This window comes from Sebastes fasciatus, chromosome 20 (genome assembly GCF_043250625.1).
Source record: "Sebastes fasciatus isolate fSebFas1 chromosome 20, fSebFas1.pri, whole genome shotgun sequence".
Classification (NCBI taxonomy): Eukaryota; Metazoa; Chordata; class Actinopteri; order Perciformes; family Sebastidae; genus Sebastes; species Sebastes fasciatus.
In genome coordinates, this window is record NC_133814.1 from 15,334,649 (window position 1) to 15,359,017 (window position 24,369).

Genomic DNA, 24,369 nt, shown 5'->3' on the forward strand with positions numbered 1-24,369 from the left:
TCCGCGTATCTACAGTTAAGTGCAGGTACGTGTGCAATTCACATGGCTATTCGAATTCAGAATTACAGATGGAGGGAACATATGCGCAGGAATGCTGCCAGATGTGCAAATATGTATAGGTATTTGCGGTGACAGATGGAATAGGCACACACAAATATGTACGAATGCTGCATGAGCCGGGGGCAGGTGCGCAGTGAAGTCGGACATAATAGTTCAGGGCTGTATAAAGTACACGCAGTATCGAGGCAGTGCAGGTGCCCAGGTGTCTATTTTAAAAAAAAGGTGCCAAGGGTTTAGTAACCTGAGTTGGCTCATACCGGCTGCAGAATGCATTGTGTAACAATGATGTCAGCATAAGTCTTTTGCATTGCTACTCAGCACACCTTGAGGGAAAATGTCTTGGTCTATAACGCCCGAGTTCAGGGAGTTGACACATTTTTGGGGAGGTTAAAGATACTCCAGTGGCACATCAGTTTATCATAGAGACAGTATTGAAGACACTGACCAAAATGGACTTTCATCCTCCCCTGTGCACCTGCCTCGACAGAGCCAGCCTGTTGTTCACAGCTCACTGCGCTCATCCTCCACCTTACCGCCTCAAACGCACACACACAAGAAAAAACCCACTGACGCCGAGAAGTTTGGCAGCGAATATTTTGAGCCTCTTTAAGAACACTCGGCTCTGTTCCTCCTTGTAGAGTCTAACTTATCCTTTAAAGGAAACCCAGAGAACTTGTAGGATGGGCGCCACCCACAGCCTATGTCCTCTCTCTAGATGGTTGCAAGCTGAGGTGAGTGGGTGGAGAGTATAGCTGTGGTCTGGGGTCGCTGTGTCAAATCGGTGGAAAAATAGGTTTCACTTGTTAATCTTTCCTTGGTGTGTTCAGCTCATGCCGCCCCCTGGGTGTTTAGAGCCAGTGATCTTTCACGTCCCACCTTAAGCTTCCCTCACACTGTTCTATTATAGCTTGTGTTGTTGTTTTATTTTTGTCTTTTCCCTTCCTCCTGGCCTCCTCCCTGCGTCCAGCTCTGAAAGCATTTTGCGGCTGGATGCAGGGCATCGCTGCATGCTGAGCTCTCATACATTCCTGTCACCACATTCTCCTAGTCATGGTGTTAACATAATAGCCTGCTATTGTGCTATGGGACGATAGCTGACTGAAATACATTAAACTGGGCTGTGCTGAGACTGGTTTGGTGTCTGTGGAAGGTGTTTTGTGTGGGGCGTGTTATGAATTTGTCTAGTGCAGTAGTAAAATCATGTGCTCTGTTCTGTCATTTTTTTATTTGACTTCAACACAGCTTCTTAATGCGGGGGTAGGCAGTATTGTTTTGGCATCATTGGGCAAAAAAAATCCATAATAACCTTTCAGCATATTGTAATTCAAGTGTTCTGAGAGAGACTTCTGCACCTCCTCATGGCTCTGTTTTCAGGCTTTAAAGAATCCAGCCTGTGACGGGAGACTTTGGTCAATCACAGGTCATTTCAGAGAGGGAGAGCGTTCTTATTGGCTGTTCTAGAAAGGCAGATGCAAGTGCACGTCCCTTCGATGAAAGCCTGATTCATAGACTGATCATCCTGCAGGAAAAGTTACTATTCCAGCGTTGGCAACAACTGCCTACGCTGCAAAACAACCAAAAAAAGAAGACGGACTTCTAAAAAATAGTCGGACAATATTGGCGAATTTCAGAGATGGAGCATCATTTTCTCTCCATCTCTACTAATATAGCCTTCTGCGTGAGCTCACCGTGGATGAATAAAGAAAACGGTTACAGTAAGCAAAAGGCCAGACTATTAGCAACACTTTCTCTCCATCTCTGAAAAGCTTCACTGATATTAAAGCTCGTTAGAGCCTCGAATGTGTCATATACTGTATATGTCATCTCAAAGGGCTTTACAGGCCCACAAGTTTGCAAAGAAAACAGAGCGGTAATTTTCATAGAATTGCCGCTACATGACAGCATCAGGATCACAATGATGATCGGGATGATGTTTGAAATGAATGACTAGAATTCGTACATGTTACTGTGTGAAGCGCGTGCATACGCCCATTCTCGTCTTGTGGGAGGGGCTTAGGACGGAGAGGAGAGCTGCAGGATGAGTGCTGCATTTCAAAATTCTGACTTTTTTTTTTTTTTACAGAAAATTGGCTACCCTGGTGTACCACTTGAATCACAATATGCTGAAAAGTTATTATGGAATTTTTGCCCAATAACACCAAAAATAAACTGCCTCCCCCAGCTTTAACAGCTACACATCAAATGTGGAACGACTTCTCAGCTGTCAAGCCAAAATTTCAACTGCAGTTCCGTGGGTGGGGCTAGCCAGAGGGGTGTTTGTTTCAGTGGGTGACAATAGACACCGTTGCATTATTAAAGAGCTCCAGTGCAGGCTACATTTGGCAACACAGAAATGACAGAACAAGGCTGAACCTGAATGAGGAATTTCAGGCAACAACGAATACAAAATGTGTCTGAGACAAAAACGTGACGATTACCAAACAGGCGCACCGCCCTCTTGTTTGTATCCAGCCAAGCCTTCACGCATACATATTTCAGTGAGAGTCATGCAAATTCCAGAAGATGTGAAGTATTTATTTATGCTCTTGCAATTTGTGAGGGTCAGTGACACCTGGAGATTTCCACATCTACAAAGAGCAGGTGCACATTAGCGCATCCATATGAGCATCGGTGCGTATAACTTGCTCAAACAATGAAAGGAAGCCGCACACTGAACAACAACAAAAACCATAAAATAGAATCTTATTAAGAAGCAAAAAACGTGCACACAAAATATGACTATTTTCGAAAACAGCAAACAAAGAGGGTGCATTCAGGGAAGTGCTAATGCGTTATGGCGATTGCACTCTTTTGATGAGACCTTCATAAGTGTGCATTAGGCTGTAATTACCTCGGGATTCTGTGGAGACATCAGCCTTATCGGTGCCATCAACATCCTCCACCTGCTCTGCTATGAATGTCTGGGTCAGTGGCTTTTAATTAATTTCAAGCCACTTTTTCTTTTATGTCTACACCCTGCCATTTCTTTTGGGTTTTTTTGTTTGGGATTTTTCATTGTGAGAAATAGCTGCCCAAATTATTTTTTCTCTCTCCAAAATGTCTCAGTGTTGTGTTTCTGTATTAATCAATAATTGAATCACGCAACTTTGTTTTTCTTTTCATTTTATGCGCCGAGTTGAAGGTTACATTTTGCACAAACTTCTCAAATTGTTTACTTCTGCTCTAAAAACACAAAAAATAACTAGAAGGAAAAATCTAATTTTCAATACAGCAAGTGAATGCAACAAAACTAGGAGTAAAGTACGACCTGTAAAGTGCCATTTAACATTAGTTGTCTACTGTACAGTATTGTTGCTGTGCTTGCATGGTGAATTCAGGATATGTGACACCCCACAGATTAGAAAATTCCAATCTGCAGTTTGTCACGGGAATCTGTCATTGTGAACATGACAAGCAGATTTTTTCCAGTATAACACATGATGCATTTATTTGAAACTCTAAATCCCCACCGTCTCTCAGCCCGTCAGATATGAGTGTGAACAAAAGGCTTCAGCCAGTGGAGAGATTATTAAGACACACGTCGTACATCTTCCTGTCAAAGCACTCTGTTTTTTTACTTGTACATATTAAGATGATCATAATGATGATAAAGATATGACTGTGGATAAATCAGTACTAGGTTAAGACTTACCTTTTGGAGTTGGAGGCTGTATTGGAGCCTGGGAGTAGATTTGGACATGAGGCCAGAGGCGTTCACACTGCAGTCCCTCAGGCTGCGGCTATCGGAGAAATGAGCCTGGAGTTTTTCCCTGTGTCTTCTGTGCAGGAAGAACGACAGAGATTACAATATTACGACTAAAATAAAGAGGTAATGCAGAACAAGAGATTATTAGCCTATTAGCGATTTGCTGTGGTCAGGGTGTTTCCTGCCTTCTCTCTAATGATAACACACAGTTTTTAGTCCAGTCATTGATTTCTATGACCCACTTGGCCAGCTCTTAATACACACGTGTAACAGCAAGGTAGGTGATCATATTTATTGACCTTCTTTCACTCCTGACACACACTTTACACTTACACAGAATGATTTACATTGTGAGGACTTACATTTTGTCCGCAAAAGGAAGGCTAGTCCCCACAATGTGAAATGTGAGTAATACACGCACACACACTCACATAAACACACGCACACACACACACAAACACACACACACACACACACACACACACACACACACACACACGTCAATCGATTAAAATGTTTAATCACGAATAATCGCATGAGTGTCCGTAGTTAATCGTGATTAATCGTAAATTAATCACCCATTTTTAATCTGTATGTACCTTAAAGGGAAATATATTTATTATTGGAAATTAATTAACAACACAAAACAATGACAAATATTGTCCAGAAACCCTCACAGGTACTGCATTTAGCATAAAAAATATGCTCTAATCATAACATGGCAAACTGAAGCCCAACAGGCAACAACAGCTGTCAGTGTGTCAGTGTGCTGACTTGAATATGACTTGCCCCAAACTGCATGTGATTATCATAAGGTGGACATGTCTGTAAAGGGGAGACTCGTGGTTACTCATAGAACCCATTTTCATTCACATATCTTGAGGTCAGAGGTCAAAGGACCCCTTTGAAAATGGCCATGGCAGTTTTCCTCACCAAAATGTAGCGTAACTTTGAGCGTTATTCAACCTCCTTCGCGACAATAGTTTTCTAGTTTCATATGATACCAGTATCTTCACTCTAGCTTTAAAACTGAGCCCGCTACAACCTAAAAATTGCAAGTTGCATTAATGCGTTAAAGAAATTAGTGGCGTTAAAATTAATTTGCATTAACAAGTTATTATCGCGTTAACTTTGACAGCCCTACTAAAAACATGTTGTGAATTTTGGAGAAGATTTCATCTATCTTTTTTCAATACATTTTGACTTTTGGACTTTACAACGCTGGAGTTATTGGAATTTTTTTTGGATCACAGGAGCCGGAAACAATCCTACACAGCCACCACTGGAATTTAATTTGAATATTAGTGTTGCATAATTTTTATTTACAACTATGCAGAAATTACAAGCTAGTACGACATTGTTGGTACCAATGGATTCTTTAGGTTTTCTAGTTTTATATGATACCAGTATCTTCAATCTAGCTTGATGAGCCCATTACTACCTACAAATTGCAAGTTAAGTTAATATATATATAGATGTGTGCGTGTGTGACAATGAGCATATAAAGAATTCTTATTACTTTGTTTCACAAAAAAAAAAAATTGACAAGGACGTTTGATTTGCCTGACCTACTGAGATTTAACAACATCTGTCAAATGTTGTTTATGTATGAGCACCTTGAAAGGTTAAAGACACAAAATGAGCATCAGTCAATTCGCAGCACACATAGAGACTTCTTTTTTTCCAGAACTGTAGCTGAAGGTTTGACGGTGGTGAAACTGGCGCTCAAACTGGCTACAAAAATAGAATTAGGAGAGGAGATGTCTTGCACAAGTGAAAATTTAATTAAGGCAATGTACCGTGAAACGTCCATTACATGCCTTTGTGATAATATTCTAGGAAAAGAAAGAGAGAAAGGCGACGGTTTTCCAGAAATACCTCAAACCTACGAGGACTACGAGGAACATTTCCAGTTGGATGTTTTAATGGGTAGATAATGTGCATGCATGTTTAATCAAAAGCTGTGAAGTGAACATGTCAGATTGATGGTGCCGGGAAGGTGTTAATTTATCCCTGTGCATCTGGTGACTTAAGCAGACTTTCCCGCTTCATAAATATCTTACATTTATTGTCACCTCCACAATCTGTTCCAATCTTAACCATAAAAAAGCTCCTATGAACAAACACAAATGTGAGACAGAAAAGTAAAAAGGCATCTTTTAGCTATGCTAAACATAAAAATATGACAGTGTTCCTTCATTTTGGATTAAAGTTTGATTGGATTAAAAATTAATTGATGCTTAAGACTTTTGGATTAAATGTTAATTCATCATTAAATGTTCATTCTTAAATACTAGGTTGCTAAACTCTCTCTGCAGCTGAGGCTGCAGGCTAAATGTCTCCTGAGTAAATGACACCGCAAGCTCAAATTTAGGAAGCAAATGACTAAACTGGCTGAAAAGGACAACAAACTAAACTGTGACTAACTGATGGTTTGGTTTCTAACTACTTAAAAGAACAGTATGTAACAGTTAAAGCAGTAAAAAAATATATTCATTGGCTGAGTCTGTTGTAATTTGGGTGTGCTCAATTATTAAATACGCTTACTACATTATGCTGTACAATATGATACAGTACTTATTACTTAATGAAGGTAATTTCATAGTCCAATCCATGAGAACCAGGATATTTGGCAAGCATCAGCACTATAGTGATATGTAGCGCCCCTTCCGTATCCTGCCTTATTATTAAATTTTATAGCCACACATAATTAACTAGGCTTTGACTTTCATTTCTTTGGGTCTTTAAAGATGTATAAGTAACTCTCTTATCTCTACCTCCTCTGTATAGTCTTCAAACACTATCAAGAATGCGCTACTGGGTTATCGTCTCTGTGAAGTACTGATACAAATGAAATTTCAGGTCTTTGTTGAGGAGCAGAATACACTTAAGTTTATTGCAAGAGAAGCTACACTGCCAAACAGCATTTGGGGAAAAGAGCTTAAATTTAACTTGGATAATTTCCGGTACATTTATTCTCCCGTTGAGCTGGGGCTCTCTGGTCACGCTGACCCGATAGGCGCTGCACTTCTTGGGAGCGCTACACTGTTGAAAATAAAACCCATTTTTGTTTATCAAGACGACCAATTCAATCAACTCAGCCTACATTAACTCCCTCTTTACACTCGGCCATTACTTTCACATTGTCTACATTCGTTTTCTTTCTTCTTCCCTGCAGTGAGTAATTGACTTTGGCGGGCCGCTTTCGGGTACTGCTCTTATCCAGTCACGAACACGTACACACACGCTTAGGGTCTAATGTTTTTTGAACTTGCTCTAGCCTTATCTGTGTATTTAGTTTTGTGTGAAGCATTTTGTGACACACCTGCTTGCTAAAACCACTTTACAAATAAATCTTACATGAGTATCTGTCCCAAATGCATCCTACACAATTTAGATTTGAAGCCTTGATAAAACATCCTTTAGCTGACTCACACTTAGAAATTCATTGGGCTCCATGCCATGATAGTAAAGTGCTCTTTCTGCACAACCAGGGGCATACTCTACTAATGTGGTGCTGGTTGGCATCACTCACTTGTTGCGGCGGTAGAGAGCCATACACGCCACTCCGAGAAGACAGATCCCTGAGGCGATGCTGAAGATGGACAGCACCTGCCTCTGGTAAGTGTCACCACTCTCTGCAGAGGAGAGAATACAGTTCAGGCCATTGAATTTCTACTGTGACACAAAGGATATGCTGCGGCTGTGACTGAGCAGGGAGGATGAAAAAAAATGCATCATGAATTAACATACAGAGCTCACACAAACAACGGCGGATGGACGTACACACACGCGGCTGGCCACACACAGACATCCACCCACAATCTGCATTAGCATAAAGCGACCAATGCTGCTGTCAGTAAATGTCAGTGTTTGAGCATGGGATAGGGACATGGCAGACACAGGCAGGGCTCAGTGACATGTGCTAACTGAAGTGTGATAATCATTTCGTTCAGACAAACCCAGCAGGCAACACCGATGGACCATCTGCACAGCGGGGGCCACGCCGAGTGTGTGTGTGTGTGTGTACTGTATGTGTGTCAGCATTCGGAGACTGATGGCGACAGGGAATTAGCAGCAAATGAATGCTCCCGGAGCTTCTTGTCAGACCCCTGCACGTCAGCGGCAGAGGCTTAAGGTCACAAGCAGCTGGGACAAGCAGCAGTTGATCCCAACAGATATCTGTCTGACTGAGCAGCTGCATAGTGGAGCTGCACTACTTACCATAGTGCATAGTGCAAGGGGGGTGAAGGCGGGGCATGCACTGGCTTATCAAAAACAAATCATCTAGGGGTCAAAATGTGCACAGTTTAAAATCTGCAACTAGTAAATGGAATGGTGCAGGAATGAGTCCTAAAACCTGGAAATGAGTTAGCATTTTAGCACTTCCTGTTCACTCGTCTTTGAAGTCAATGGGTTTTTTGAATTGGTTAAATTGCCTGAAATAAAGTATCTGGTTACCACAAGCTTAAAGGTACAGTGTGTAGGATCTGGCGGCATCTTGTGGTGTGGTTGCAGATTGCAACTGACTGAGTACCCCTCCGTTCACAAGACTGCAGTAACGTGAGCTGCAGAGTGCAAAACCGTGGTAACGCCGTTCGTCTCGCTCAGAGGCCATCCTTACCATAATAACACTACTTTAGGAGCAAAAGAAGTCAGAAGGCAGCTGGTGGTACCACAGTTTTGCACTCTGCAGCTCACGTTACCGCAGTTTCAGAAGCGTGTAGAGAACTAAGGTGGCCTTCAGGTAATGTAAAAAACGTGAAAGGCTCTCTCTAGAGCCAGAGTTTGGTTTGTCCATTCTGGGCTACTGTAGAAACATGACGGAGCAACATGGCGGACTCCGTGAAGAGGACCCGCTCCCTATGTAGATATGAAGGGCTCATTATAAGCTGATGAAAACACAATGATTTTCTGGTGATTATACACTAATGAAAACATAGTTATGAGTATTATTTTCCATTTCTGCCAATAGATCTCCCAAAATGTTACACACTGTTCCTTTAAGAGATTTTAATGTTTTGTTCTACCATATAAAATATGTCAGCAAATACTCCACTCGTGAATTTTGAAACCTTTATTTGTCTTAAAAAAGGCGGTTGCCAACAAATGCTAAATGAGACTACTTAACGCCATCACGCCGACTCATCCGCCTTTTCAGCCTTGTTGTGTGTAATCGCGTTCATGCAACCGTGGTATAGATCGTTTACAGCCTAACGTTAGCTTTTTACTTCTGGTGGTTGCATTAACGCTTCAAAAATCATAAAAGTGGTGTTCATGTGTGAACATTATCTTGCTGAACAAAACATGTAAGTATCATAAACTTGTGTTTGCCACAGAGCTTATTTTCTGCAATAATCCAAAATCCAATGGAAAAATCCCATTGGCTTTTTGTCGAGTGAACCAGGGCGATGCTAACTTCCTGATTGGCCTAAAAAAAATACATCATCCCTGCAGCACTCCATATGTGACAGAACACTGTGGAGAGTTGGAGAGACTTTTCTGTCCTACTGTCATCCATGACCTTGAACACAACCTCCTGTGACATTACTCAATCAATCAAAAACAACAAATCCTCTTGTGTCTGATCTCACCACCTTGACAACGGCAGGGTAAAGTGCAGAAAACATCACCCCAACCTTTTCATGACCTTTGAGGGCTTGTCTGTGGCTTTTGATGCTGTCAACAGAGAACTGTCCTGGGAGGTCTTCTTCAGCCGTGCTTGTCTATCCTGGTTTATCAACTTCCTCCAACTCTTGTTTTAAGGGCACAGTTGGAGAGATTCTTGTGTTTAAAGCTTACACTAGAGTGTAACCAAGCAAGTCTGTTTGCACCATTTTTTTTTCTTCCCCTGCATTACATCAGTGCTGCATCAACACATTTAAGGGGTAGTATGGTGTAACTGAGTTCAAACTGGAGGGAAACCTTTTTAATATTAGACTGCTTCTGGCAAAAGATGGAGATACCATCTGAACACATCCTGGAGTTACAATATGTGGAGATACACTGTGTATATATATATATATATATATACATCAGAGGTCCAAACTGCCCACTCAGCTCCTGTGAAAAGGAGGCAGGATGGGTTGGAATTAAAATAGAGCCAGTCTAAAGAAATGCTGCAGGGGTGGCCAGCCGTGACACACTATTGCTTATTTAACACTGGCAAACTGCTATGTGGATAATTTTGGTCATATCTATGGTTATTTGGCAAATAATGGGTTGAAAGCATAACATTTTCAAGTGGAGTTGTTTTTGTTGGTATATTATCTTGAAAATATCAATTTGTTTGTTAGTTTAGTTAGTATATATTGTGCATTATTGTCTGACCAATATTGATATTTGAGGATAATAAAAATCGGATAATGTATATACAGGAAATATACAACGTATCCTCATACAATGGTTCGTATGATATCTTACAAAATGTTATTTCTCATTTTTGTGCATTTTCCTACGAAAATGCTAATCATACAGTCTTTTCAAAATAAACAGGAAACAACCTGGTTAGGTTTAGGCAACAAAACTACTTGGGTTTTTGGCAACAAAACTACTTAGTTAGGTTTAGGCAAAACAACTACTTAGTTAAGTTTAGGCAACAGAACTACTTAGTTTAGTTTAGGCAACAAAACTACTAAGTTAGGTTTAGGCAACAAAATTACTTAGTTAGGTTTAGGCAACAAAATTACTTAATTAGGTTTAGGCAACAAAACTACTTAGTTAGGTTTAGGCAACAAAACTACTTAGTTAGGTTTAGGCAACAAAATTACTTAGTTAGGTTTAGGCAACAAAACTACTTAGTTAGGTTTAGGCAACAAAACTACTTGGTTAGGTTTTTGGCAACAAAACCACTTAGGTTTTGAGGCCAGCGTAGATTTTTTTTTCATCGGATATTTTCATAAAAGAGTTTGGGGCAGTATATTTTCCAGCAGAAAAATATACAATTAGCAAAGATGAAAGTAACTTTGAATATAAATGTGTGATAATTTCATACAGTAAACCTTAAAGGAAATTAAATCATGAGTAATATCTATAAATACTTGACTTAAGCAGAAATATATTAATTTGAATTAAGATAAATTAATGTAAAACAGTATACATACAAATGCAGCGTATTTACTTTTTCTGCTGTAATTTAGTAAACTGAAATCACTTTATATTTGTAGCTTTAATAAGCCAATATGGCTGATAATATCAGCCCTGGATAGAACATAATATTAGTGTCAAATATGCGGTTTGATTATAATACTTCAGAGTGGTGGAGCTGTCAACAAGTTCTTGACTCGCAGATTCTTGACCCACCCTGTAATTTGTCAGGGACGTAGCAGTGAATGTCTTCAAGCTGCAATTTACAAGTGAACAAGAGCGGTTGCCTTTGTTCTTTGTTTATAAGTAATATGTCACTATGTGTGCCCCTGTAAACCCTGCAGCCTTTCACCATCAGTGAAATGACCTCGCGACGGTTCCATCTTTGATATATATGGGAAATATCTTTCCCTGCTGCCACATCATCAGTGCTCATGTGCAGCACCACCTGAGACAAGCCTCTGCCTTTTTTGGGATAGATGAAAAAGGCCTTTTCGAAATCTGAACATAAAAAACAGCTGTCTACAAAGCTCTGCGAGGAAAAACCAACATGCAGTCTGTATATAAAACCATTACAGGTCTTTCATGCCCGATGCCTACGAGGCATTCTTGAAATTAGATGCAATAGCATGTTGGGAAAACGGAACTAACCGAACAGCCTCAGCTGCGTTGGCAAAGCCATGTCATGTTGACACGAGGACAACACAATCCCATATGGCCGGGCTATGCCACAGCAACCACGCTACACATGACCAGAAAAAAATGCTATAATAAAGAGCATTCTAAAGTATCCATGACGAAATGGTAAGGGGTATTCAGCCTGAAATACATCAGGGCAAACTAGTGAGACACACAAAGCTTCAGCTGCTGGGCTGGGGGAAAAAAAGCAAGATAATCAAAAGACAAGATCATATTTAGAGCACTCAATCCCACTTCAAACAGAGCTATGCTGTATTCTGACGGTCTCCGACGGTCACATATTGGACTTATATAACAGCTATCAAAAGATTCATTGCTAAAGCGAGAGAAGAAGTCATAATGGAACACAATGAATAAGCCAGTGAGCATGCTCAGTGCTTTCCAGAGCCCCCCCAAAAAACTACCTTCCGTCTGTCATCTGTCCAGCTATCAATCGATCAATCCAGCTCTCATTTTCTCTAATGCATCCGCCCACCTGCAGAAGCATTCTGGACTAATTTAGTCCCCAGATTAAAATCACTGAACTGGTGAATGTTGTGTGTGCAGGGCGGCAGGCTTCCACTTTCAAAAGCGCCTTCTATTTCCCGGAGCAAGTGTGTGACGTGACGGCAGTGTATGAAGCCACGCTAATGGAAAACTTCACAGCATGCAATGTTGGTTTTCATGTATGCATAAAAGGGGAGCCGGAGAGCGGGGGAAAAGACGGAGGAGAGGAAATGGAAAATGATACGAGTGTGGTGCTGTAGAGGATGTGTGTGCGGAAAGGGGGGTAATATTGTATATTCCCTCTGGACAATGTGTGCCATTATTAATGAAAGAGGGGCTAGATAATTTGTTTTTTAAAGATTTGTTACCCCCTGGAAGGTTGGAAGGTACCCAAAGAGGTTTAAATTGTATTTCCATTGCATTCGTATAGTTACATAACTCAAAACACAGACAGATATATTTTTTTCCCCACCATACATAATACAACAGAAGTTGAGCTGACTATACATACATGTGGCAGTCAAGTGGACACACATTCATACATGAACTACTGCGGAGTGTCTTTATTGCTCCATTGCCTCTAACAGCGCTGTTCTTCATGCAGACAGCATACACCTAATTCACCGCCACGGTGTTTCCATGGCGACTGGCCCGCATTAATTTACCAAGGTGAGTGGCCTTGTTGTGCTGGATTGTGTGGTTTCGTATGTGGTATTTCACAGATGTAAGGCGAAATGAACGATTTAGCACTCCACACAGTCAATGAAAAAGTTGTCTTACCCATGAACTCAATCCCGAGTTCATCCGCTGTTCCATTCAAGGCCAGGTAGCATGAGAGAAAGAGAGGGAATGGGTAAACAGAGGCACAGAGAGGGGGGGTTGGGGGAGAAAGAGAGAGAGAATAAAACAGTTACAACATGATGCGCCTCTATTTTACTCAGAATTCACCTTAGGGAGAGACACATGCTGCAACTAGACCATAAAGTTGGTTTGACGGCTTTCTCTGACATGCCTCTCCCTTGTGCACCAGGTAATGAGCCAGGCAGCCCCAGATGCTTGGTATGCTTTTCCGAGATACACTCTGAATTCACACAGCCTACAGTGGCTTTGAATGAAGAAAGAAAACAACAAAGATATGGGGGCTGAGAGGATTAGAGGAAGGATCATGAAAATAAAGTTGAAAATGACATATCATGTAGCTTTATGTCACCGACATTGCTTTGCACAGGGCTTATATATTGATTTGAGCCTGAGGCATTGCAGTAATTGTTCTCCTCTGTCTCCAAGCACAGCTTTTCAATATTCACTAGCTGGTCACTTTAAGGCTCACATGCGTGTGCACCCGTAGGCAGACAGTACGTTGCACTGTTCTGTATGTCTTTGTCTCGCGCACACACACACAGTCTTTCTTCACGCAGTTAGTCTTTCCCCTCAATCCCAGTACTGGGGAGACAGATAAAAAGGAGCACTCGTGTTCGTTCCATCCTGACAGTGCCCCTTTTTCATGTCACTGTAATGTAATCTCATTTAAATTAAAATGAAACCCTCACTAGTAATTGCTTTTCTGACAGAGGTGGTCTGAGTTTTAAATAGAATGTGGCTTGCCAAGCTCCTGACAGATTAAGTAGTGGGCACTCTCCAAAAAAAAAAAAAAAAAAAGAAGGCTAACACAGAGAAAAAAAAACATCTGTTCTCGGATGCATTTTGATGGTACCATGGGAAAATCTGTCAGTGCTCTGGCATTGTGAGTATGAGGGAAAAATAAAAACACCCCAGAGAGCTGGAGTGAGATTCACATAAAAAGACAAATGAACATTTGGATGAATGGATTTATAATAATTGCACAAGGTTATCACGCTCCATTAGGGGGTGTGATTTGAGGAAATAGGCCTTTTTAATGTGAATGATCAAATTTGAAATACAGTTAGCGAACTTAGGACATTTAGGGAAAGTTCCAGAGAGCATTTAGACCCGCGAAAGTTAAAATAACGTCTTAAATACAAAGCCAAGTTTTTCATTTACTCTATGACTGCCTGACAGACTGTTAATGAGGAACAGGGATTTCCATGATTTCAGTGATAACAAGAGCCTGATTGTGTTAATGCTTTAAAGAAATTAGTGGTGTTAAAACAAATTTGCGTTAACGTGTTATTATCCCGATAACTTTGACAGCCCAATACTGAACACAATGTAACTTCATCATTTCTAGAGTCCTCTCTTGCGGCCTCTCTAACAACAACTCACAAACTAATGATTAAAACAGTTAAGAGGAAGTCAATTGTGGCCGGCGGACATTATGCTTTCATCTATGAGGAATTTTGAGATTTAATGGTCGACACTTTTGTTACTAGGCGCTTACTGTCACTGTGGAACAAACACTTGGCAAGGCCAAAGAAGTGAATGCAGTATCTCACTGATGTTGCCTGATCTGTATTATCCATTCAGGGCCTTTCTCTGTGATTGCCCATGGCAACAGCCAACACTTTCTCCCCCGTCTAAATCGCCCCGACTGTCAAAGCCTGTGCAGATGATGTCATTACGACACTGATACACATCCCTCGCTCTGGCATTTGCCTCGTCTGGAGACATTCACCAATCATAATACGCGCAGGCTCCCCAATCCGTCCCACTGGCAACTCAAAGCGCCCCCGGGAATCACTTACGCCGTATTGAGGGAGACTTGAGCAAGCTCGGAGAATACCTGTGCATCATGTCAGATGCTCTTGGCCCGATTAAGAGGCGGAAATCTGGCGGGTGGGAGAGACAATAGCAGGAGTGAATCAAATCCTTAATCCCCTCCTTCATTTGGGCGAGCAGGGAACGGGGGAGCCAATGTGTCTGTCTGTGTGTGTGTCTGTGTGTGAACTCAATATCCTGTGTAGCTACTTACTCCAGACCTAATATCAACCAGAGATAAATAGTTCAAATTAAAGGCTTGCCTTCTTCCTCTTTGTTAATCAGCTGGGTAAAACCAAAAGCCGGCTCACCTCCCTCCACCCTCCTCTTCAATCTCCCACCAAACATCTCCTCTGTAGTCTCAAAGGTGCAACTAGCCCAACTGAACCATCATTAATGGCACGTCCTTAACTCTCTCACAGTTAAGACGTGAACTCATCCCGATTGTTTTTTTGTTTTTTTACCAGATATAGACTAAATTGCAGCCTTCCTACACTCCCATGTTTCCAATTAAAACCCCGCCACTTCCCCATTGTGCACCAATATCTAAGCCCCGCAGCACCTTCTACCCACCTCATTTCCAAAGCTGAGCTCACAGCAGTGTAGCTGGAAGTACCTGACAGGGAGCCTCTTTGTCCTTTTGTCCCTGGGCTTTTGAGATGTGCGAGACAGTCTCCGCTTCTCTTTCTACCTCTGTAAGGGCGTATGACGGAGTGGCACTGTGTGGCGCTAGCCAGATCGGACTGCTCTGTTGAGTGGCTGCTTTGTGGCCAGTCAATACCAAGACAAAGCGCGAGAGGCGATGGATGATTTGTGACTGTGAGGTGCACAGAGATTGATTTCAAGAAAGAAAAAAAAAAAGGTTAAAGAGAAAAGTGTGTAGCCGATGATACTTGTCTCTCCCCCAGTGTGTGATTTGTGTCTAACGCTGAAGATGTAGAATTAAACTGCATCCAAAACACAAACTCGCTCATACTGTACACACACTGACGCACAATGAATTGAATTTCACCGGAGCTCGTCCCACTTGTTGTTGCTTGTAGTGTGTGCATGTATGTGTGCATGTTATTATATGATTTGGCTTTTGAAAGCAGGATAATCCTCAGAAACCCTTGGTAATATGGGTACATTTTAGATTACTTTGTATCAACAGAGATCAAAATAGGCTTCATTCCTCTCTCAAATCTTCCAGGGTACTCTTTATCTCTTATGGTAGTTAAACGATTGTGGTCAAAACACAACTCTCTGTGGTGAACAGGTGCATGCGTGGAGTAGCGGTACAAGACAATTTTTATACAGTTTTGTATTCTAATTTTGTTTTTCCTGATGAAAGATGTTGGGGATGAGTTCATGGCACAAAAATGACTACTGAAGATTTCTGAAACATGGTTTGACAAAGCATAAAGTGAGCATTAAATTCACATACGATGAAACTGCATTGTGAATTTCTAAGGAAATGTATTTTGTTGCGGATTATGGTCACAGTTTTAAACAGTTTTAAACACGTTGTTAATGTTGTAAATTGAAACAAAACTAAACAAAAAATACAACAAAACTACATATAAAACAGAACCACTTAGTTAGGTTTATTAAAAAACATTATCAAGGATTACGTTTGTTTTTGACGTATCACAAATATGTTGTACAATGTAATGAATGTACGTGGAAGCCTGCGTAAGGAGGAGGTCGGGGTGGTGGATGGGTCAAACAAACACAGGACTCGTGTCCCATGTGAAACTAAAAGTCAACGATGACTTATTTTGATTTTACATCCATAAACCTAGTTGTTTTTTGCAGCATTTTTTTGTTTTGTTTCAATTTGCAACGTTAACCACATGTTTAAAACAGTTTAAAACCGTGTCGTTTCCCTCGAAACGTAACTCACAATGCAGTTTAGTTGTAGGGAACGTCATTTTGTTGAAGACAGGGTTGTTGATTGATATTGTATATTATATATTTACATATCCATCCACCTATTTCATTGTCATAAATACTTATATACTTTTAATATGAATGAGATTTATCATGTACTGTATAACCAATATTATTACCATTACTGTATATGTACTCTTGAGATCTACGGGACATATTTATTAGTAGTGCGTTATGTAAACACTGTGTACTGTATTGAGAGGGGACTGTTACACCGCCGAACTGCATGCTGGGTACAGCTCACTCTCCATCGCTCACTACATTCAAGAATAGATGAAGAAAGAGACCCTTGGCACCATAATGATGCATACTCCAGCATTGCTAGGGGATGCAACTATGTCACGGCAGGTGTATTGCTCAGGAAGCGCAGTGTTGAGTGGGAAGTTGTTTGGATGAGCAGTTTTCAAGCAGCAACACCGGAGGACGAGCAATCTGCCCCGTTCCGAACAGGGACGTTTTTGAATGGGGACTGCACTGGTAACCAAAAAAAGATATTGGGAGGTCTATCCTTACTTTCCATGATATCTTTATATTCATGACAAGTCTGGCAAGGCTGCACTTTAGATCATATCATATTACCATATATGCCAACTGTATATGTATGTATATGTAATGTATACAGTGAATGGATGGGGATGATTCTGGACCACAAGTGTTCCATATGGAGCCTAATTTATTGAAACATCTGTGATGGGAGGTGTCTCGCATAGAGTATAATTCTATTTCCTGTAGCGCACATTGCAAGTTTTCGACCAACAGCATGTTTTTTCTCTCTCAAAATAGTACTGGAATATTGTGTACATTCAGTAAAAAACGGTGACGTGTTGTTCCAGATATTTATTTAAATACATTTTTATTCCCCCCCCAAACAATTTTGAACTCTAAATAAACCCACGTTTCTGTAGTTTTAGCTGGAGACAGGCATTGTTTACAATTTTTCAAACTTTCTTATGTTATAATTACAGCTGTCAAAGTTAACCGTCAAATTTGTTTTAACGCAACTAACTGCTTTAACGCATTAACGCAACTTGCGATATTTAGGTTGTAGCGGGCTAACAGCTGTTGTTGCCTGTTGGGCTTGAGTTTGCCATGTTATGATTTTAGCACATTTTTTTATGCTATATGCAGTACCTGTTAGGGATTCTGGACAATGTTTGTCATTGTTTTGTGTTGCTAATTGATTTCCAATAATAAATATATACATACATTTGCATAAAGCAAGCACATTTGCCCACTCCCATGTTGATAAGAGCATTAAATAATGCAAATTTCCCCACTGGGGGACTAATAAAGGAATATCTTATCTTATCTTAAATACTTGACAAATCCCCCTTTAAGGTATATTTTGAATGAATAAAAAATGTGCCATTAATTTGCGATTAATCGCGATTAATCATGGAAAATCATGAATATTTTAATCAATTGACAGCCATAATAATAATAATACTTTGATACAAAACTATGTTTATTTCAGACTTTGCTTTTTTTTTGAAGATTACTGAATATTTTTACCTCAGGCCTCCAGAAATGATTCAAATCAATCTGCGAAGGAAAAATGACTCTTTTGGCTCATTTATACACCTCGTAACATGAGCAACCCGTGACTGGGGAGGCTGCTAATAGATAAAGCTCTTTTTTTAGGGGTCATACGGTGAAAAGGGTTGGGAATCACCGCCTTAAACTCCTCTGGATACAACACATGAGCAGTTGCAAGAGCAGCAACAGTGCAAATATTTGTAGCTTAGGAGTTAATGCTGTTGTCTGGGAGATTCCTACTCTTATTGTGTTTTCCCACACGCTGATCAAACTGTTTCATGGGTTTATCTTCAGCAACTGTAAAAGATGCATGTCCCTGAAACACAGTTGTTTTTTACTCATCTGAAGGGTCTATTGTTTGTTTAATCCACTGACAAAATCCATCCACTCTAATTTTCTGCTTCAATCCTGCTATATTTTGAAGTAGGGATCTTTTCCCAAGAATAATTTTATTGAAGTGCTTTCAGTAAGCCCAAACACTGCAGGAAATATAGTTTCTAAATTTGTAAATAATAACAAATTTATATACAGTATATTTTACTGCAGAGTCTTAAAAAAATATGCATAAAACTGATCATAAAAAATGCATATAACACATCACACAAACCCTCTTTTTAAAATGTGCCTTCTGAGGCTTATTGTCTTATACATTTTTAATAATAAATGCAAATGTACTATTAATGTGCTGTAATCTGCTGTATTTGTGTCTTCAGGCGTCCATTTCTGTGCAAAACACAATACCATTCAGCCTATCTCAAAGAGCAACATAAAATCTAACGATCTGGACACACACGGAAATTGATGTCTGCCTATAGAAGATAAAATAAATCCCACTGTGAAAACTGGCTGCCATGAGGGAGAAAGAAACATGCCTTGTGACACTGGCTTGTGACCCCATTAATGGTCTCTCAGTGGGCCTGGTGGCATCAAACAGAAGGCGATAGGAGTTAAGTTTTCTCTCTGACTATTGGTGCAGAGGAGCCAAGTCACTCCATAAAACAGTGTGAATTTGTAAAGCCACAGTCTCGTGGGAAAGGCTCTGGGCCTCCAATTTCTCTTCCGTGTACCTTTGACTTTTGCTTTATTTTTTAACTACACTACACAGCTGTCACGGGGATTCAAAGACTCCAGGGGAATTGTTTTTCCACAAAGAATAGGAAACTGAAGACTTTCCTACCTTTTAGCGAAACTAAAGCAAAGCAAGATTAAAGACTGTAATAAAAGATACAGGAGGTTTTTATGCACAGGGTTTAATTCTAATATCTGCATGGTAGTGCTGTACCTGTGTAGGCCAATAAAGAAACGCAGTCTCATGATACGCATTACGACTGTCTAGTATCTAAATCATGTTTTTTTTATTGCTCTAATAATTTCCAAATTTAGATTCAAAATGAAAATCCCCACATTACGACACTATTAATCAATGTATCGCCACGTGTTATGAACAAAATGGACATAGAATGGACATATTACGCCTAAAGTAGATAATGCAGCAACTAAAAACACGTACGTTATTATGAATTAAATACTGTAATGCAGGGACTGTAACATTACCTGTCAGACTATAAACTTTAGCTACAGCTTTATATTATCTGGTACTCATATTAGGTTAGAGACTTAAAGTGTTCTACATCACCAAATGCACAAGTGGCCAAAAAAATAAAAACAAAGCTTAAAAAAATTAAATCTATGTACTTTACTGTATGTTATGCACTAATAATAATAATGATTAGTTATGTTTAGAGCTGTCAAAGTTAACACGATAATAACGCGACTTAACGCCACAAATATTTTTAACACATTGATGCAACTTGCCGTTTTTAGGTTGTACCAGGCTCAGTTTTAAAGCTAGAGCGAGGATCCTATGAATCATGTATCATATGAAACTAGAAAACCGAAGGAATCCATTGGTACCAACTGGGAAAGAGGCTATATAACGCTACAAACTGGACAATATTTGTCATTGTTTTGTATTGTTAATTGATTTCCAATAAAAAATATATACATATATATATATATATATAAATATATACATTTGCATAAAGAAGCATATTTGCCCACTCCCATATTGATAACAGTATTAAATAATTGAAAAAGCTCCCTTTAAGGTACATTTTGAACAGATAAAAAATGTGCAATTAATTTGCGATTAACTATTTTAATCGATTGACAGCCCTAATAAAAACAAAATTTGTATCCATCTAACAATCAGCTTTGGATTATAAAAATATCAAATGACTAGAACATTTTCTCTTAACTGGGAAGTAGTTATGTTAAAAGTCTTTTCGGGGTATTTTATGCCTTCATTAATGAGTAGACAGTCGAGAACTGAGAGGACACGAGGGGAGAAAGAGAGAGAGATGGGAAGCGACATGCTACAAAGGTTCCCAGCTGGAATCGGAGCTGGGACATTGTGTTTCATGGTTTCTGAAGTCTTAGGGCCCAGAGGACTACACAGTACTGTGCTGCAAGAGTTAACGTGAGGCCGATCTCACTTGATTTATATTTATCTTGTTGACTGACAGTACAGTGAGAGATTCGCTCCCGGGCATGTAACATGTTCTTGTTATGAGTTTGTTTTTCATGTCGCAGATCAATACACCGATATTGTACTGTAGAATAAAAAATAGAAAAGGAGAGCGTACTTGGGTCTGACAAGATAGCATCTGTCTTGGGTACAAACTGGTCACAGCGTAGTCCATGGTAGCCCTCCTTACACCTGAGAAAGAGAGAGAGAGGAAAAGAGACAGAGAGCAAGATTAGAAGTAAGACAAACCAAGCAAAAAGTACCAGAGTACAGCATGAACTGTCAGCCGAGGAGACTTGCAGATAAGGAAAAGTTGAGAGCGGGAGACCTAGAGAGAAGAACTGAATGGACGGTAAAAAGTGGAGTGCTCACCGAGGACTGAGGTGGTGCAGGGAGATACACAGAAACTGTCGAGGAGGGGTGCGGTGAGAAGAAAGAGAAAGGAAGGGGAAGATAGTTGGGCCGACCTAAGCAGCGCCTGCAGCCTCACAGATAGCACATGACTGACAGGAATGCCAGGTCCCAGTGGAAAGAAATGGGGAACTGGGATGGAGAGTACTTGGCGTGATGCAGACGACTCAAGATCTACAGTGGAAGGGAAGCTGCCATACTTGGAACACTCATATAAACAACGTCCTGGCACAGTCCAGATATTTGCCTTCATCATCAAATAAATATCCCCCTACTCTGTTGATGCCTGCAGATCCCTCGGCAACTGTCAGAAATATATCCACCGGAATTATGACATTTGAAGTTTGGCTTGGTTGAGTGTGTTGCAATATCTCAGCAATACCCTCATTGTTATACATTATTATCCATGTATAATTCCTGTTAATGATTGGGGATTTTTTTACCAATCCTGTGCTGATAACTGATGGATTAAAGGAAAGGAAAAAAAAACACTTCAAAAACATACTTGTACTTTCAGAATAAAACATGTTTTTTTTACAAAAACTTGAAAAATGAGGTCACAAATATAAAGTTTGGAGTTGTTCCTCTGCACTCAGCCCTAGTTTGGCACACTCCTCAATCGTTTTTTGCCTCAAAGAGGACTTAGGCATTTTTTATTTCCTATCTTCAGTAGTGGCCACACTGTGAGCACATTCAGTGGGCTGATCCATCCCTCTGCTCTTTCACAGCTTAGGGGAGACAATTGGGGGATTTGCTTTGATGTGTCTGTTTCAACATAAACTTGTACATGAGTGAGCGATATGTCAGAGTTGTCTATACTTTCTCTATTCCATCAGTCGGTGACATATTGTAGGAAACTGCGGGGATTTACGCTCGCACATTATCCATCAATATCCGTCCACCCCGTTTCCACCAGTGTCACCGATCTTACATACAGTTTAATGTATTGGATGAGTGACAGACAGGCAGAAGTGGACCATTCGGTCTCACTCAGCTCGGCTAGACCTGATAGCTTGAGGGAAAATAAAAAAAGCAACAATGCCAACAACCACTGAGCTATGTAAAACAGACTGAGCAGCAGTGGAGATCACAAGTTGTTGGTTAAGGCTGGGATAAGAGTGAAAAGTGCGATAGACTGTCATCTTTCTTTGTTTTTACATCTCAAGCTGCAGTTTCAGCTTCCATTTGTTCAGCGTTTCTCGGCTCAGTACGCGCAGTTTCTTATCCCTCCTGTTTTTTTCTCTGTAATGCACTATGGAACTGCACATCTGATGGAAATAAATAGGATGCAGTATATGGTCCTCTTATTTCATGCTGGCTCAAAGCTGATGGTGGTGCTAATCCACCTGCATCTGCTTTTTCACTGTCTATTTTTTTTTTTCAGTTTGCGCTTGTTTGGGGATTTCGTGGCTCCAAAAGGAAAATGCTCCTGTCATGGTAGGTTGAGTGTCATGCAGATTAGGTGGCACAGTGCAATTTTGGTACTTGTTTTGGCATAAAAATGTGTATTTCCACCAGTAGAAACCACCTCTTAGCACAAGGTTCTTGATGAAGCTTTTAACCTACATTGACTGAATTTTTGGAGGCAGTGGAAACCCTCTGTGAACACTGACATATTATCATCTAAGTTGATATGGTTTTTGCTCTCCATGTACCAAAAATATCTAGCTCTTTAACTGTTAAATGCTCCATATGTTCACCCGCTGGTCTGTCTGTGTGTCTTGTGGTGCTGGAGAGGTAACAGTGGGTTTTTAGAGTTTTTTCCGCTGAAAACAGCTGCCTCCTGCTGCTGGAAAATACAGAAAACGTGGAGTGTGGAGAGGAAACCAAAACAGTAAAATTGCGTGCCATAAAAACCAAAACAATGAGTTGAAAGAAACTGTAATTTCTGTGTAAGTACATTGAGAGAGAGATGCAAAAAAACGGAGTCAAATTCCTTCTATGTATGTACTGATTCTGATTCTAATTCTTCGTACAGCTGAGGGGAAGTCGGGTTCTTCACTACAAGTAATCCCTTCTCCTCCCATCCCATTTGTTCCGTTGTAATTATAAAAATACTGATGATAAAGAAATCTAATTGAAAGCTGCACAACACATTTTAAGTGGTGGTGTGCTACAAAGTGAGTTTGAGAAGCTTTTGAAACCTCAGCGCCGTTCACGGCGTTCAGCACCGCTGTCGAGCTGCAGGGCGTGATCGTTGAAACAGTCATTTTGTGTTATGTGGCAGTAAAAACTCCCTAACTGCACCTTTAAATAGTGGAACTCATTACTGTTCAACTGATGTGTGAAAAATGCCCTTGAAAAACCTCAAACTCTTTGTGTCATTTCGGTTTCAAAGTAATAAGAAAAACACACAAAAAGCCTCTATAGTTACCAGCTCAGGCAGGCAAAGGAGGGGATCAAGTACTTGATTCTCTCCTGTCATTGTTTCTCCCACAACCAGACTTCTACCTCTTAATCAGCCTGGAGAACATGACAAATGCAATACCCTGGTATTGTCCAAACCCTCTCTCAACTCAGACACAAAATGATGTCGTCCTATAGAGCAGCACACAGAGCCAATGATACCTATATACAGATATGACGACCAAGCAAACTGAAGGATTCATTGTTGGCAAAATGGGATGATGTTATTGTAATGCAGATGATAGTTCATTGTATTCATACAGCATATTAGCTCTTGATCACACTTGTGCATTTGTGTTAGTTAATCAGTTAGATTCTTATAGTCATTGTTGATAATGCATCTGTATGCATGTATGCATCTCACAGAGAAAAAAAAATAAAACAGACCAAAGTCAACATGTGACTAAGTGATCTAAAATAAACCTTGTTGAGAAAATATGTGAATGAGAATATCCTTTTAAAAAATCATCATTAATTACCATAAAGATACACCATTAAATCAGACCGCACATTTCACAGCGAAATGGAATATGCAAAATAACATGCCATGTGATGCGTAACGCACCAATCCAAATGACTAATGCAAAAATATCAGATTAATTACCAAATTAAAACTGCTTTTGTGCGGGAGTAATTAATACGAGGCCACGGTGGGATTTCAAATGTGAGAGAGAAATCCCAGGAGGAGCTGGAGTTTTGACACATATATTCATCTTACATCCAATGTTAACCTTTTTGTTATGAAAGTTGGGATCCTTACTGATGCCGGTACTTTGGGCATCCTTGATTTGACATAAACTACAAGCACTGTCCCTTTTTTGTCAGCGTGCCAATCAGAGTGAAA

At 40.2% G+C, this 24,369-nt stretch overlaps 1 protein-coding gene across 1 annotated transcript in view; it reads right to left on the minus strand.

Moving 5' to 3' along the window:
* nrg3b (neuregulin 3b) overlaps positions 1–24,369 on the minus strand; it is a 223,356-nt gene that overhangs the window by 12,058 nt on the left and 186,929 nt on the right. The window contains exons 3-6 of the mRNA XM_074619002.1: positions 20,827–20,900; positions 12,818–12,844; positions 7,302–7,404; positions 3,713–3,839 (exon numbers count right to left, since the gene is read on the minus strand). Coding sequence (XP_074475103.1) covers positions 3,713–3,839; positions 7,302–7,404; positions 12,818–12,844; positions 20,827–20,900 — 331 coding nt within the window. The remainder of the gene's footprint in view (positions 1–3,712; positions 3,840–7,301; positions 7,405–12,817; positions 12,845–20,826; positions 20,901–24,369) is intronic.